This window comes from Pteronotus mesoamericanus, unplaced genomic scaffold (assembly GCF_021234165.1).
Source record: "Pteronotus mesoamericanus isolate MK-2021 breed Mesoamerican mustached bat unplaced genomic scaffold, CSHL_Meso_final scaffold_232, whole genome shotgun sequence".
Taxonomy (NCBI): domain Eukaryota; kingdom Metazoa; phylum Chordata; class Mammalia; order Chiroptera; family Mormoopidae; genus Pteronotus; species Pteronotus mesoamericanus.
Window position 1 is genome coordinate 6,836,754 of NW_026555311.1, and position 16,542 is coordinate 6,853,295.

The 16,542-nt window shown below is 42.6% G+C and overlaps 1 protein-coding gene across 1 annotated transcript; it reads right to left on the reverse strand.

Annotated features, from left to right (window-relative positions):
* Positions 1-602: 602 nt before the first annotated feature.
* On the reverse strand, positions 603-16,328 carry LOC129085301 (cytochrome P450 2U1). The gene is made up of 5 exons (XM_054591642.1): positions 15,801-16,328; positions 6,944-7,579; positions 5,089-5,250; positions 3,596-3,763; positions 603-2,834 (listed from the first exon to the last, which is right to left on the reverse strand). Exons 1-5 carry the CDS (start codon positions 16,288-16,290, stop codon positions 2,656-2,658), a joined length of 1,635 nt encoding a protein of 544 aa, XP_054447617.1. The 5' UTR covers positions 16,291-16,328; the 3' UTR covers positions 603-2,655.
* Positions 16,329-16,542: the final 214 nt, after the last annotated feature.

Sequence of the window (16,542 nt, forward strand, 5' to 3'; positions counted from 1 at the left end):
GAAAAAGCAAAAAAACCAAAACAAGCAAACTCATGGACAAAGATAAACTGAGAGTCGCCAATGCGAGGGGTGTTGGGGTGATGGGTGAGAAGGTGGAAGGGATTAAGCAGCACAAATTGCAGGTTATAAAATAATATCACAGGGATGTAAAGTACCGCTCTGGGAATATACTCAATAATATCGTAACGATGTGCAGTGTCAGATGAGCACGAGACTCACTGGAGCGATCACATCACAAGGAATATAGGTATCTCCTGGCTATGTTGTATACCTGAAACTAATATACTGTTGTATATCAAGTGTAGCTGAAAAATGCATCAAAGACAACAAATTAAAAAAAATAGTTTGCCAGAAGAGCTTGTTCAGAGTCATCCTTTTTCTCAAATGATGCTGGACATGACACAGCAAATAAGAAATTGGACTGTGATCCAGTCCCGACAATAACTGTTTGCCCAACCGTCTAAATGCGGATGGAGACTGTGGCCATCTCTCTCTTTCTGGAGGCCTACTCCCTCTTCTATTTCCTAAGCTGACATCTGGTAAAACTGAATTTGGTTTAGCAGTTAAAATAAAAAAGAAACAAAAAGCCAACACTGACACTATCAAAGTTAAAATAAAATGTTTAATGAAAGCATATAATTATGCTAGTGATGAAGGCTGAAAATTATACATTAGGCAGGTGTATAAAACAAAGTACTATAATTTCTACATTACAAAGAAATCACAAAATAGAAAACCATAATATATCAACATATGCAAGGAAAGCATTAACAGCGCATTCGGTGACTTGCCATTTAAAACTGTTTTTAAAGTGCTACAGGGTGAGGCATTAAATTTAAAAATTGAGTAAACATCTGATTTCAAGAGTTCCACAGAACAGATTTTTTTTCCCCTCAAGTAAGGTATAAGCTTTCGTTAGAAAAGTTGAAATTAAGCACATGTAATATTAAGGAGAAACACACTTGCTAATCCCAAATTATTGGCGCTATTCAAGAGCACATTAACTTCCAGATTGGGAACAAACTGCCTTACTCAAGGTGCTTCTTAATCCACACATGTATCTCATCTAAAATCCATGCAACAGCCTCTCCCTTTACTTAGTGTGTTCCTGGGACTTTGCTTTATTAGCTGTTTTTAATTAACAAAAATCTCCAAGGCACCTATGGGTTACCCTGTGTTCTGTTTGTCCACATTGAAAATGCAGAGGGGTAAACTGCTATGGGATCAAGTGGTGGTAATACTGAGAAGTGCTTGAGACAGAACTTCCAGACACAAAACACTGGGAAGTTCGAGTGAACAACGCTACCTTTCAACTAGGTACCGAAACATCTACGGAACGGCGTCCTCTTAATACAGTGTCTGTAAGAGTCTGTGTGCCTACGTGTAAAGCATTAACCATGATGCAAGCAGAAGGGGAGGCTCATAAATAGAGTTGTTTATATATTATCATGATTTCTGCTATCCAAGGAAGGAGTATTATGGCTGAACAAAGGAAAAGGCTGATCATTCTTTGGACTGTGTTCTCACCGGGAGAAATACTGGCATACTGAGCAGGACAATTCTGGAACAGAACTGCCCAGACATTTAGCATCCTGGCCTCAAGGCAGTGAAAGGCAGTAGCAACTCCATCAGCATAGTAACCAAACATGCACCCACACCTTTCCAAATAACCCCTGAAAGGGGTCATTACCTTTCCTGAGAACTTCTTTTCTACAGGGGCCTTCTAAATTAAGAAACAACTTATTCATCTTAAGAAGAATGCCTGTCTTTGAGAGTAGTATTTAAGGGTGAGATACATGAGGCCTAGTTGTGGGAGAACAGAAAAGAAGTGTTCAGTACAATGTGAATCCTTTTTTGATGAATCCCAGTCTCAAAATCCCCAGGCTCACTATTCAGGGTTCAAGGCAAAAGGCAGAGCTGTATCTTTGCCGGTAACGTAGGCAGAAGAGAATTCCGCCATGAAGCCACTTTCTCAGCCAGGCTGTGTATGTAGTCGAAATAGAAGGCAGGCATATAAATTCAGACCTTTCCTCAACATCACTGGACCAGGGTCCACTTCCTCTCGTGTCTGCAAAAAATGAAAACTAAAATCGGAAACAAAAAAGACTAACAAGAACAAAACAAAGCCGCCAAAACTGACGGCACTGAGTTTCGGTGCTGAGAGAGCCCGAGCTCGCCTTAAACTCACATCCTCCTCTGACAAAGTATTTAAGTCTGAACACGATTTTCATGTTCTCACAGGTCTTAGGCAGGTATGTCTTTTTTTGATTCCTAATTTTTTTCTCCAGAAGCCAACAGAGTTTTGATGATGTCAGAAAGGACGTGGACACTTGACCTTTGTTAGTGCAGAGAGCTAGAGGGCAAGGTTAGTTACCACAGGAAACAACTAAGGCACTGAGAGATGAGAAGAAATGCTCACTGGTGGAAGCCACCTGGAGTAAAATTCAGATCTCCTGTTTCCCAGTCCAGTACTTTGTCCCACCCGCTAAGTCACAGACATGGGGACAGTTGCAGATGAAAGCTCCCATGTGTTCTACCCTCTCTTTAGTCTCTACCCTGAGCCTAACCTGGGTGTGCCATCGACTGCAGAAGAAAGAGCGTGTTTAGAAGACATATATTTACAGTCTGTTCACGACCTCATTTTGGAGCTGTCCTTTACCTCTTCGAAATGATTATATTGAATGGATGTGGGGCTAAAGTTAGACCGTATCTTCCCGTCAGGTCGGGCTCCTTAGAATCCTTAGGTAAAGCGAACGTGAAACTCTGCATGAGGCTCACAAACATCAGGAAGAGTTCCATCTTTGCCAGCTGCTCTCCCATACACACCCGCTTCCCTAAAATGAGACCAGAAAAAAAGCAAGCATTATCATGACACCCCGTTTCCTCTCTCAAAAAGGACACGTTTCCATGAAATATCTAAGTCGAGTGTTTTAAATGCTGATACAGAGTTTTAAAATAAAATGGCCACATTTACCCCATGACTTCCCACAGTGATGCTGATGGGGTTTTTTTCACATTGGAAGTTCACATTTCAACGCCTATGCATAAAAATCTAACCTCATCCTAGGTAGCAACTAGAGATAGATCCAATGCGGTGCCTACCTTGTCTCCTCCTACTTACGTACCTACTTACTTCTTTCCACCGCTCTTACCTGGATGATCAGGGAGGAAATCTTCGGGTTAAGACACGCTTGAGCACTCCTCTTCTACACAGAGAACCCTACATGTCCTAACTGGGATCCCAAACGAGGGAGTGCTGAGAACAGGGAACCGCCCTCTCATCCACCAGCCTATCAGAAAGTCAAGAGTTGCTCTTAACTCCAATAGTTCCCTGGGACTCCACCAGTCAGCTCAGCAGATCACAAATGAAGATTTCTGGGCATATTTAAAGACTGAAAACAAAACTGCTTTCATGTTGTTTTTAAAGTCTGAAATGAACATCGTGGAGCTGTATCATCTAAACTATTTAGCTCAGTTCTCTGACGTTAGCTTGCCAAGGAAGAAAAATTTTAGAACAGTATTATGAAACAATAAAAGATTCTTTCTATCTACTTCATTTAAAATTCTGCCATGAAGAAAATAAAAGTTAACTGACCTATCCCAAAAGGAATAAATGTTTCTTTTTTAATGAGTTGTCCTTGGTCATCCAGAAACCGAGTAGGGTCGAAATCCTCGGGTTTCTCCCAGATGGCTGGGTCTCTGTGCACTGACCACAAGTTGGGCAGTATCACTGTGCCTTTAGGAATCGTGTATCCTTGGAGCACTAAAGCAAGCAACAAACAAACAAGCAAACAAACAGTGAACCCGTGTCATTCAACATGCTTCCTGCTAAACAGTTCTGCAAAAACATCGCTAACAGAAAATGCCGAGTTACATATCCAGCTCCTTAGTTTGCTGACACTGAACCTTGAGGTACTTGCAGGCAGGGCAAGACCTTATCAACTGGCATCCGTTTCTCCCTATCACGCAGGACCCAGCCTCAGGGTTGCTTCGACAAATGTTGAGGTGATGAATTCGAGCAGCCGACAAACATAGCAATTAAGAGAAAACACTAAACAAATCACAGTGCGTACCAGATAAGCTTTCTCAAACAACCCAAATTCCTAATACTGAAGTTCTTGTATAAAACTTTGTAATTTACAGCCTTTTATGCCCACACAATATATGATGAGGACGTAAACTAAGGTAAAGGGATGTACAGGGAAGTCCGCACTGCCTCTTAAGCAGCTGAAAATTTCATATGCACTTTAAACAAAGCCCAAAAGGTAGTGCGCACACAGTGTCTCTAATCTGTTCCAAAGAAACCGTTAGATGTCATTCATATGTGACTGCTTCCTACAACTGTCTCATAAGGCAACTTAAGCCCGTGACATTACGGTCTGTCTCCAGAAGGGAAAGTCCTCGTGAGGAGGGGTGTTCACAGAGAGCCTGACTGCCGATACACCGTGGGGCAATAGCGAGTTTACACGTCTTACTACACAAAACAGCTAATTTTTTTACTGTTATTTATTAATTATTGTATTTTTTTCCATAAGAACTGCAAACCTACCTCTGCCAACCCTGTGTGTCAATGGCACGACCGAAAGGACACATTTCACTGTGAGAGGTTGAAACAGGGGCCCTCAGGATCAGGTGGGGTCTCCTAATTCTTTACTGCTTATGCTTCAGTTGCAGAATTGTAACAACTGAAGTAGTATGATGCCCAGTTAAAATCCTTAATTCCATATTTAGACTAGCTCTTCTGACCTCTAAGAAGAGGACAGAGACGCAGGCGCTTTGTTAATTCTAGAGTTTCCTCTATCAATGCAGCCACCGTAAATGGCGCAATCCGTGTGACCACCGTGAGCATCTGCACTGTGACGACTAGAGAGCTGTTTACAGAAAGGAGCCGGGCTGGAATGCCAGACGGAAAATAATGAACAACTTGGACAGAAGCGTTCCCTGGACATTTGACTGTCCATGACACAATGCTAAACCTTCAAAAGGATCAAGCGAGGTGACGGCCACCAGGCCCTCACCTCAGCTCTTCTGGATTAAAGGGCTGGGCTTCCCACAAGGGCATTCAAACGAGGGACACTCGAGCCTTGCCTGTTTTCTCTGAGGTCATGTGAGGAACGGAAAGCGGCACCACCGCAGTCAGCCTCTGCACCTCCATGATGGTGGCTTCTGTGTAGGGCATCTGGGCCTTGTCAGTGAGGGAAGGGGCTCGGTCAGCGCCAATGACCCTTTTAATCTCTTCATGAACCTTGTCTATACAGAAAAAGGAAAGAATAAACCAGGAGATAAGCCAGGAGTGAATTGAGACTGCCCCCCAACACCCACTTTCCATCACCGTAAACACAGCCCTTCACTGGGCAGTTACAGGCCTGAGTCATCCTGAGCGCAGAGAAGCATTGGTCAGACAGTCCGAGTGGAGCGAGCTAGTCGTGGGACCCTGTGCCACTCGGCCACTTAGATGGATAACACAACATGTAAAGGACAAAAGAGGAAGCACAGTGTATTCAGGGGTCCTCTCACTCATTCCCTCATATGACCATCGGACTCTAAGCTTTTACGGGTGACAATATGTGGTAGGCCTATGTGGCCCTCAGCCACACCTAGGCCTCTTGATTTACACATTCTTAGGCAGTCCCCTCCCACTTTGTACCGAGTTGGTCCAAGTGACAAGCAGAGTAAGGGAGAAGAGTTGGAATGTCAGTTGTGAACTTCAGTTATGAAAGACACTGTGGCTCCTGTGCTGGCCATTCAGTCTCTGGGGCCAAGTCAAGCAGCTCCATAAAGCGGCCAAGCGGTAAGGCCTGCAGCCAGTCGTCAAGTGGGTAAGCCACCTAGAAGTGGATCTTCAGTCCCAGTCAAGTTTATGGATGACTGCAACCCCAGCCAGATTTGACCACAGCCCCACGGGAAATCCCAAACCAGGACACCCAGGCTACGCCACTCTGAGCCTTATCCTCAGAAACTTTAGGAGATGCTGTTGTTCTAAACTGCTCAGTGCTGGGATACTGTTACGCAGCCATAGATTAATACAAGGAGGTAGAATCCTATCTACACTGAGACAAAATTGCCCTTCAAAGATGTCCACAACTTAATCCCCTGAATCTGCTGAATAAGTGATCTTACCTGGCCAAAGAGTCTCGTCAGGTGTGATTAAATTAAGGACCTGGAGAGAAGGAGATTATCCTGGAGTGTCTGGGGATGCCCAACCTAATTAAGTGCGGTTTACATCACAGAACTTTCCCAGTGGAGTTTAGAGTCAGAGGGAAATGTTTCTATGGATGAATGGGCAGAGAAATGCAAGATTTCTGGCTGCACAGATGGAGCAAACTGGAGATGGATTCTCCCCTAGAGCCTCCAAGGAGGAATGCAACCCTGCCGACATCTTGATTTTAGCCCCGTGAGACACGTGTGGCACGTCCAATGAACAGAAGTGTAAGAAATTGGTGTTAGGACGCTAAGGTTGTGATTATGTGTCACAGGAGCAATGATAACTACTACACTAACCTCCCAGTGTGTTCTTCCAGTATGAAAGGCCACTGGCATTCACTGCCTATTGTTACCGACGTGGTAGAACTAGCTGTGTGAACTCGTGAAAGTCACGTTAACTTCTCTGGGCCTCTGTTCTCCATTTTCAAAACAAGATGAATGGGTTCTGATGGCCATTACTATCCCTCCGGTTCTAAACTGTTATTGCTTTCAAAGTTCTTTCTTCATCACACATTCCACACAGAATCAGGCCCTTAGAGATTTAAAGCAGTTTGACACCGTCTGGAAGCTTGGAGTTTCACTGCTAACACCGTCCCAACTCCCTATGAGATGCAAGTATTTCCATTTGGTTTTCCAGCCTGAAGACACTGCTTAGTGCTAGGAACCACAGGATCACCCGGGTGACTGATCCTAATTTAAACAACCTAGTAGTGCCATGAGGAAAGGAGACTTTAATTACCTTGGATGTCAGGGTTCAGTGACATGTACAGAAGGCACCAAAGCAGAGAGTTAGTTGCCGTATCAGTCCCAGCAATGAAGAGATCTCCGATGATATGAAATAAGTAATCCTCATTAAAACTGCTATTGCTATTATTTTTCTTCTCCTCCTCCACACGGACAAGGTACATATCTATGAAGTCCTGAGGGTTCTTGACATCCAGAGACTCTCGATGGTCTTTAATGATTTTTTTAAGGAAAGTGGTCATATCCTTCTCAATTTGCCTTAGTTCCTTAAACGGTCCAAAGGGAAGGTAATAAAGCCAGGAGCATATGTTGATCAGTTGGAGCTGACTGTTCAGAAAGATTTCTAACCCTCTTGACATAAAATTAAGCATTTTCTTAAACTCACTGTTGGTGTAATCAAAGCGCTGTCCAAAGCACATAGAGCAAATGATGTTAGAGACGGCATTGTTGACAATGGGGAAAGGATTGAAGGGGTCTTCTCTGTGCTTTTGCATTTCCTCTTTCACGTATTTGAACTCCTCGATAATCTTGGGCTCCAAGCTAAGCTTTCCTAAGCCAAAATGACGAAGAGTAGCATGAGAGAACTTCCTCTGTTGTCTCCAGACTGGACCATAACGTGCGAATACAATCCCTGCAAAAAGACACACGAGGAAAAAGGTGAGCGGGGGCAATGTCTGAGAATACTCACAAGGACATACCAGGAATGTATTCTGTACTTCTCGAGTCCCTTGTGCAAAGTTCATATAAAGATCACCAGCCAAGACAAATCATTAGCAAAGTATCGTTGTCAAGGTAGAGTATATGTTTCGAATGACAAAAATCCCATGCAATTTGATCAGGGAAGAAATGTGCTGTACAGCTTACTCTTAGAGATACTAACTGCTGATGAAACGAAAAGTAATGAGTTTCATTTTTAGAGATAGTGTACATTTCAAAATCCTATTTTCACGAGAGTGAACCCAGGATTAGAAAATATTTCAGCCTGGGTACATCCATATTCTGAACATTCTGAGAAGAAGGATTAGTAGTACGGTAGCAGACTGCACATGAGGGCGGGAAAAATACTGGTTGTGCTCATCGTTAAAATCCCAGCTTCTGGTATAGTGCTGGGCACAAAGCAGGAGCTTGTTAAATAAATATAGCTCAATAAATCAATAGCCCAACTGGATCTGAACAGTGGGCATCAAAATCTGGAACCGAATACTGGGCACGTAATCTACAATGTCTGTGTTGGCAACAGCCCTGATTTATAACCATCTGAACTCAAGGTCATCCACAACTACATCTTATTTGACTCTCACTGATGTTATATATCCTCCACCGTGAAACCCAACAGTATTGCTCTCAGGTATTCCTCGTTTCCTGTAACCTATTTCATCCTCCTACCTTCCACGGTGTGCGTTATTGTTTCAGCCAGTGTTCTCCTTTCCCACTTTAATCCACTTCATTTGTGCTACCCTCGATGACATGCTTCATTCACTTAACAGATATTTCAGAATTCCTACTATGTGCCAGGGACTGGAGTGTAGAACAATAAAAGGAAATACTGTTAGTTTATAATAAGATATATAGAAACTTTATAATTAATGTAATATCTAATGGAGATATTTCCCTGCCATACCCACCACTACCCCTGTGTTCTTTTTTAACATTGTTTTTTTGTCATTCCTAGCTCTTTACTCTTTTATGAATCTTAATCATCTGGCAAAGTTATATTTTTGTAAAAAGTGCCTTGGAACTTTTATTGGATTTAATTTTTAAAAAATTCATATTCATAAATGAAAATGCCTATATATTTTCACTTATGTACTAATGTACTTGTCTGGATATACTGGCCTCCTAAAATGAGCCAGGGTATATTCTTTCTCTATGGAAGAATTTGTCTAAAATTATGACATCTTCCTCTTTTTTTCCTTTGAGTTTATGTTTTTCTTCTTTTTTTTGATATATAAAGTTCTTCTAACTCATTAATTTTCAGACCTTTATCTTAATAAATGAGTTAAGGCTCTGCTATTTGCCTCTGGTACCTTTTAAGGTATATTCACAGGAATTGTTTGCATGTACTTTCATTACAGTTTAATTAAAAATTTTTTTTGTTATGATTCTCTTTTGCCACCTAGCTCTATTTGTCTCATACTGATTTTTGACACTGATGAGCTTCCTTTTAGCCTGGTATGTGATTAATTCAATAAGACTTTCAAATAGTTAAGAATTTTTATCCAAGAAATTTTTGGGGTATAAGCTTCCTTAGATGTCCAACAAAGAAAGCTTGATAACTGTTGGACTCAAATCTTCTTTTTTCTTTTTTTTTCCACTTCACATATTTACATTTATTGCATTTCTTAAAAGTCAAAATACCAATTCTAAAATGATTTTTAAAAAATCCCTTTGCTAATTCTCTCTTTTGCTTTCTTTTTTTTTAATTTACTGAATTTATTAGGGTGATATTGATAATAAAATTATTTAGATTTAAGATGTACAATTCTATAATACATCATCTGTATATTGTATTGTGTGTCCACCACCCCAAGTCAAGTCTCCTGCCATCACCACTTATTCCCCATTTTACCCTCTTCTACCTCCCTCACCCCCTTTCCCTCTGCTAATCACCATACTGTTTTCTGTCTGTGAGATTTCTTTTTTACTCTTTTTATTTTTTACTGTCACTTAAATTTATATTTATTTATCATGATACCATTTCTTCTATGGAAAGTTTGTGTGATTTCTCTCTTCTTTTTAAATTTATTTTTTCAAATATATTTGTCTCCACCTTCCCCCCACCACTTTCCCTTGCCCCCTCCCCCGCTTCCCCCCCTCAACCCTTTCCCTTTGGTTTTGTCCATGAGTCCTTGCTATATGTTCCTTGACTTGCCCTTTCCTCTCCTTTCCCCCCCCCCCGCCCCTCCCTCCCTTCCCTCTTGTCTCTGTTGGTTTCCTTTCTTTCAGTGTTGCTGGTCTTATTTTCCTTGCATCTTGTATTGTTGGTTAGGTTCCACTTATAGGTGAGATCATATGGTATTTGTCTTTCGCCCCCTGGCTTATTTCGCTGAGCATAATGCTCTCTAGTTCCATCCATGCTGTCGCGAAGTTCACTAGTTCTTTTTTTCTTTCTGCTGCGTAGTATTCCATTGTGTAAATGTACCATCATTTTTTGATCCAGTCATCTACTGATGGGCATTTAGGGTGCTTCCAACGCTTGGCTATTGTAAATTGTGCTGCTATGAACATTGGGTGCATAGGTTCTTTTGAATTGGCGTTTTTGGATTCTTCAGGTATAGTCCCAGCAGGGGACTCACTGGATCAAAAGGCAGTTCTATTTTCAGCTTTTTGAGGAAATTCCACACTGCTTTCCACAGTGGCTGCACCAGTCTGCATTCCCACCAACAGTGTACTACTGTTCCCTTTTCTCCACAGCCTCGCCAGCACCTGTGGTTTGTAGACCTGTTTATGATGGCCATCCTGACCAGTGTGAGGTGGTACCTCATGGTGGTTTTGATCTGCATTTCTCTGATGGCTAGTGATGCCGAGCATCCTTTCAAATGCCTCTGGGCCCTCTGTATCTCTTCCTTGGAAAAGGGTCTGCTCAGGTCCTTTGCCCCTTTTTTTTGATTGGATCATTTGTCTTCTTGGAGTGGAGTCGAGTGAGTTCTTTATACATCTTGGAGATCAAACCTCTATCTGATGTATCATTAGCAAATATATTTTCCCATACGGTTGGCTCCCTTTTCATTTTGCTGATGTTTTCTTTAGCTGTGCAGAAGCTTCTTATTTTGATGAGGTCCCACTTGTTTATTCTTGCCTTTATGTCCCTTGCTTTAGGAGCCATATCAGTGAAAAAATTGCTGCGTGGGATACTTGAGAGTTTCCTGCCAATGTTCTCCTCTAGGACTTTTATGGTGTTGCAACTGATATTTAAGTCTTTTATCCATATTGAGTTTATTTTTGTGTATGGTGTCAGCTGATGATCCAATTTCAATTTTTTGCATGTAGCCGGTTGGACTCAAATCTTCTATGTCCCTACAAAATTTTATGTGCCTGTTCTCTCAACTACTCAAATACTTATGTTAGAACGCTCTGCTATAATGGTATGTTTATCCATTTCTTTTTTGCAGTTCTATACGTTTGTTACATGTAAATTAATGTCATAGCTGTATATTTATATCAATACCTAGGTATCTGTCTGTAGTTTGGTACATGTATACACTAGACAATATTGCTAGGTATATTCAAGTTGGGAATTATTCTATCTTCTTTGTTTAAAAAACATCACCATGCAATACCTTCCTCATTCTTAACAATTAGTCTGACAAAGCGTATTTTGTCAAAAATACATCAGCTTTTCTTTTTATAGTATTTTTTATTTTTTAATTTTATTCATTTATTTTTTTACATCACCATTTAGACCCCCTATATCCTCTTCGACCTCTACCCACCTCCCTCCCCTACCATCACCACACTGTGGTCGGTGTCCACAAGTCCTCTCTCTCCTTCCGCCTTATGCCTCCTGTTCCTAGTCCCCCGCACCCTCCACCCTGGGCTGTCAGCTTGCTCTCTATGGATGAGTCTATTTCTGTTTTGCTTCTTAGTTCAGTTTGTTCCTTAGATTCCACATATGCGTGAAAATATACTTGTCTTTTTCTGCCTGTCTTATTTCACTTAGCACAATGTTATTTTCCTTACTTTTACTTTGACCTGAACATATCCTCATGTCTGGGGTATGTCACTTTTTTGAGGGGAGGGTATATCTCTTTTAAAATAACATATATTTGGATCTTTTGAAACATCCATTTTGGCAGTCTTTCAGCCTAAGTATAGGCCATTTACATTTATTATACCTACTATTCCTAAAACCATTTTGTAACTTTTTATTTGTCCTGCTATGTCTGTCTATTCTGTTTCCCCTTTCTTTCTTGCCTTCTTTAGCATCGAAACAGGGTTAGTGCTTACCCTTAAATTTTTTAAAAGATAATTCAAAGTCTAGTTCAGTGGTCAGCAAAGTAGAGACCAAAGGTCAAATCCAGCCTGCGATTTTTTGTACTACCAGCGAGCTAGGACTACCTTTTACATTTCTACATGGTTGCGAAGAAAAAAATCCAAAAAATATTTTTGGTATATGACACTGGTATGAAATTCAAATATTGGGATTGATCAGTAAAGTTTAACTAGAATACAGCCAGTTACCAAGTCACTGTAATTCATTTATGAGTAATCTACAGCTTCTGCACTATAATGACAGAGTAGTTGCAACAGAGATTAGTGGTGGGGGAGAAAATTTTCTCTGTCAGTTGCTTGTCTCTTTCAGACCAAGACAAGCAAATTTCCTTGTTTTCTTTTGCAGGTGTCCAGGTCTGTTGAGTGTTCATTGTCTAATTCACTCCATTAAGTTCTTCAAGAGTCCTCTCTTTATCTAGAGATGACTTTTCATCTTGCATGGTACAAAGTCACATCCCTCTGAACTTGCTTCCCCAACTCTGCATCCTGAGCCAACCAAGAAATCGCTAAAACCCAAGGTTCTCCAGAGCATCTGCTTTCCATTTTCTGCAGGGGTCAGGGTGGTAACAGGAACTCCTCTCCTACATTTTATAGGCAGCAAACAATGGCTGTTTTTAGCCCACTGGCTCACCTCTGTACCTCCAATTCCTGAGCCTTTTGTGGATTCTGCAGGGTAAACTATCTCACGCACCACTAGTACTATCCACTGTAGACACATAAAGGTTGTCATCCTTCAGTCTATGAAGTCATCTGCCAAACCTGTGCCCACTTTTTTGTCTGCAGGTCAGTGGTGCAGGACTATAAATCCATTTCATCACGGGTAGAATATATGCCTCTGTTAAAAGTGCCTCTGGTTTGGTGAGTGATGGTCAAGACAAATGTTTTAACAGTTCCCCAAAAGAGAGCCCTGCCTTTGTTTAATAAAACTCCATAAACTGTTTCCCAGGTGATCATAGCTTAGTCACTCTTCCTGTTTTGAACCATGGCCAAGTTTTTGCTGCAGTCAGCATTCACCAAGTGTTATTGGGCCTCCTCTTTTCTTGGAAAGATATGGTTTCTCACTCTAACGTCAGGATTTTATATCCATTCTAACTACCACCTCATCATTTAAGATATTAATATATGACATTTCTACTTTGTCCTCTTACTCAAGGAACTTTATTTTTCCTTTGTTAGGTCCTCTGTCTGCATCATCTACTCTCCATCTTTTAAATTACACATCTGTGTTTTAGAAATACCTCAACAAAATGCCCTTTTTCTATCAGTTTTCCCAATATTTATTTACAGTCTCCTATGTGTCTGATACTAAGGGCACAAAGGTTTCGAAGACTCAGTCCCTGTTCTCGAGATGCGTACCGTCTTGTAAGGAACTGGGTAAACCAACAATTCTAAAACACTGTTGTATGTTAGATTGTATTGAATTTGCACATTGTATTGGATGTTGAATCATGGAGGTGTATCGAAGTTGCGGTGTAGACAGAGGAAGGAACACCATGTCAGCTGAGAGAAGGCAGTACTTCTCAGAAGAGAGGCGATCTGGGCTGATACTTCATTTGTTCATGAGATGCATGAAAGCACTTCTTAGCATAAATAAATAACTTCAGTGAAGTTAAAGAGGGTGCTTTAAGAAGGGCTAAATTACCTTCAAGGGGAAATCAAGTTCATGCAAGGCAAGAAAGTGGAGGGAATGTTCTTGAGAGTGGCTAATATTTGAGCATCGGGTTTTTTTTTTTTAATTTTTATTTATGAATTTTAGAGAGAGGGAGAGGAAGATAGAGAAACATCAATTTCTCATTCCATTTATTTGTCCATTCATTGGTTGATTCTTATATGTGCCCTGACCGGGGATCAAACTTGCAGCTTTGTGTGTATGGGAGACAACACTCCAACCAAATGAGTCACCCAGACAGGGCAGTCTAAGTATGGAAAAAACTCAAATATAACATCTAACCTTTCTGGCAATGCGTTAACTATTTCCAGCCTCTCTATGCACATCACAGTTTATGAAACATTCCCTTTTCTGCTAATCTTTAGCAGCACAATTATTTTAGATATCTTGTAATAAGTATTTAGTAATGTTACTGGTGTCTAATTCCTAACATGATTTCTTTTCTCTAACAGTCTACACATCTTGTTTCTGGACAATTTCACATTTTATAATTTTGCCACTGAAAACATTTAACCAAAGGTGGGTTGGGAACTCAAGTCTTGCTCCACTTTTAGCTTCAGTGGTCTCTCTTCTTCAGGCTGATCAGCCATCCATTTCTTGACCTGTGAAATCTAGTGAGAACTCATCTGTTCTTTCATTCTTTGGCAGGCATCTGGAAATAAACTCACATTCTCCTCTCTAATTCTTCGCTCTTGAAAAAATTCCAATAAACAAGAAAAAGATGACCTGTTCTCTATTTCAAACGAAGTTCACAAGCATTTTCTTTGTGACATATGTTCTTCTTCTACCTTTTCTTGTCCATCACCTTCATCAGCTACAGAAATTTTTCTCAGTTCCTTCACAGCACATTTTGTCCAACACATATCCAACCCGAATAAGGACAGCATTGCCTAAAACATCCTGTGTCTTGAGGAGTGAATGTTTTCACTGAGATACTGAAGCACCTAATTTCCTCAGGCTCCCGGAGCTTTCTTAAATAAAGAGGGGTCTGATGATAATCTGTGATCCAACTAACACTTAGAAACTGTCATTGCAGATTCATGGCCAAACTATACAGCTACCTACAAGGAACTCAAGGAAGAAAATCTAATTCCTACCTTTAAAAACATACAGGAAAAGAGAGAGATGCAACACAAAGTACAATATGATGTGGTTAAGTGTGTCAATAAATGCTTGTATACACACATTCGTTCACTTCTTGATTACTTTCTCGGTGCCAAGTAGTGGGAACACAGCGGTTACCAAGATGAACAGAATCTTTGCCTTCACAGAACTCACATTCCAGTCGTAGGTGGACTTGGTCATAGGCTAAATACTTTCAAAGCGTTTATCGAATGAAGCAAGGATGGAAACAAGTAAGTTGTGGTAGTGGACGGTGCCTAAAAATAGGGCCAAAAGACAACAATTGGCCTGAGAGGTGATGAGGAGTCAGTCAGTCAAGTGAAAAGTTATTCGGGGCTCAAGGATGACAAACTCAGTGGCCTGAAGCAGTCACAAGCCTAGTAGGAATGAGCTTACTGTGCCTAGAGCAGGTTGAAATAGGCAAGCAGAAGGAGAGTGGACAGAAAATCAGCAAGGCAGGTAGGGTGAGAGTAAATGTGATATTCTATTGCAACAGGTACCGTCTTTCCTAACCCAGACAATTTGTCCAAATTAGACTCCCACAGGCAGGAATCACAGCGCCTACAAACCCGGTGTATTAAGTGTGCCAACAGGCTCCCAAAGTGTTTTCTGGACTTTCTATCTTATGGGAAGCCAAATACCTTCAACTCTTGCACACAAAACTCACAAGGTGAACAAACAGCCCTCCCTCTTTCTCAGCCCAGCTTCTTCCCAGGACACCGCCTGAAGAGTGAGGCTTGGTCCTGGGAAGGAGAGAACACCCGCCCCCGGAGAGACGCAGCCCGGCTTCAGTCCGTGTTGTCACCCTCTTCCCTCCATCACACTTTCTGAATTTTCCGGCGCGTTTCCTACTTCTGCTCTTGAAATATGAACGAGTCCCTTCTCAGTTACAGCTGGATGGCATCTTAAAGACGCTGAAAAGGGGGGCGCCCCCGCCGCCGTTCCCCGTCGGCTGGGATGCAGGAGTGCGGCGGCGGGGCGCGCGCGGACGGAGGGGGCCCGAGCCCTGCAGCCTCGAGCGTTCCCACGGCCCGCGACACCCCAAGCTCCCAGCCACGGCCCAGCTCACCCTTCTCCTTGGTGACGAGGGACACAAGCGGCACCCGCGGACGGTCGCTGAAGACCTCGGCCTGCTGCACCAGCGCCTCGCGCACGCTGTGGAAGTCGTTGAGGACGACCACCAGGTGGTGGCCAATGAAGAAGCTGTAGATGTTGCCATAGACGTGGGCCAGGCGGCTCAGCAGCACCTGCGAGCCCAGTGAGGAAAGGTCCACGTTTGCGGCCCTTTCCCAGCGCTTCACCCAGCTGTTTCCGCGGAGGAAGGGCGGCAGCAGCACAAAGCCAAAGTTGCCAACCACGGGCCAGGGCGCGGGCCCCGGGGGGATGCCCGGCGGCCGGCACCGCCACAGCCAGCTCCAGCCGAGCAGCGCGGCCAGGCCGAGTAGCAGGAGCGCGCCGCCGGTGGGGTCCAGCCGCAGCAGCCCCAAGGGTGCGGGCAGGAAACTCGGTGGCCAGAGCGAGCTCTGGGTCGGGGGCTGCGGAGGCGCGGGGACGTCCATGGCGGGTGAGCAGGCGGCCTCCGCCTGTGGCTCCTTCACCTGTCCCCGGAGAGAGCCCGCAGATGCGGCATTAAAATGACCGAGTAGTTGCAACAGAGATTAGTCCATGCCAAGATAAGCAAATGCATTTGTTTTCTTTGGCAGGTGGACAGGCCTGCTGAGCGTTCTCCGTCTAAATCACTGAGTTAAGTTCTTTAGGTGTCTTAGGTGAGGTCTCAGGGACCGCAGCTGAGAGCGTGGGATGGGTGCAGC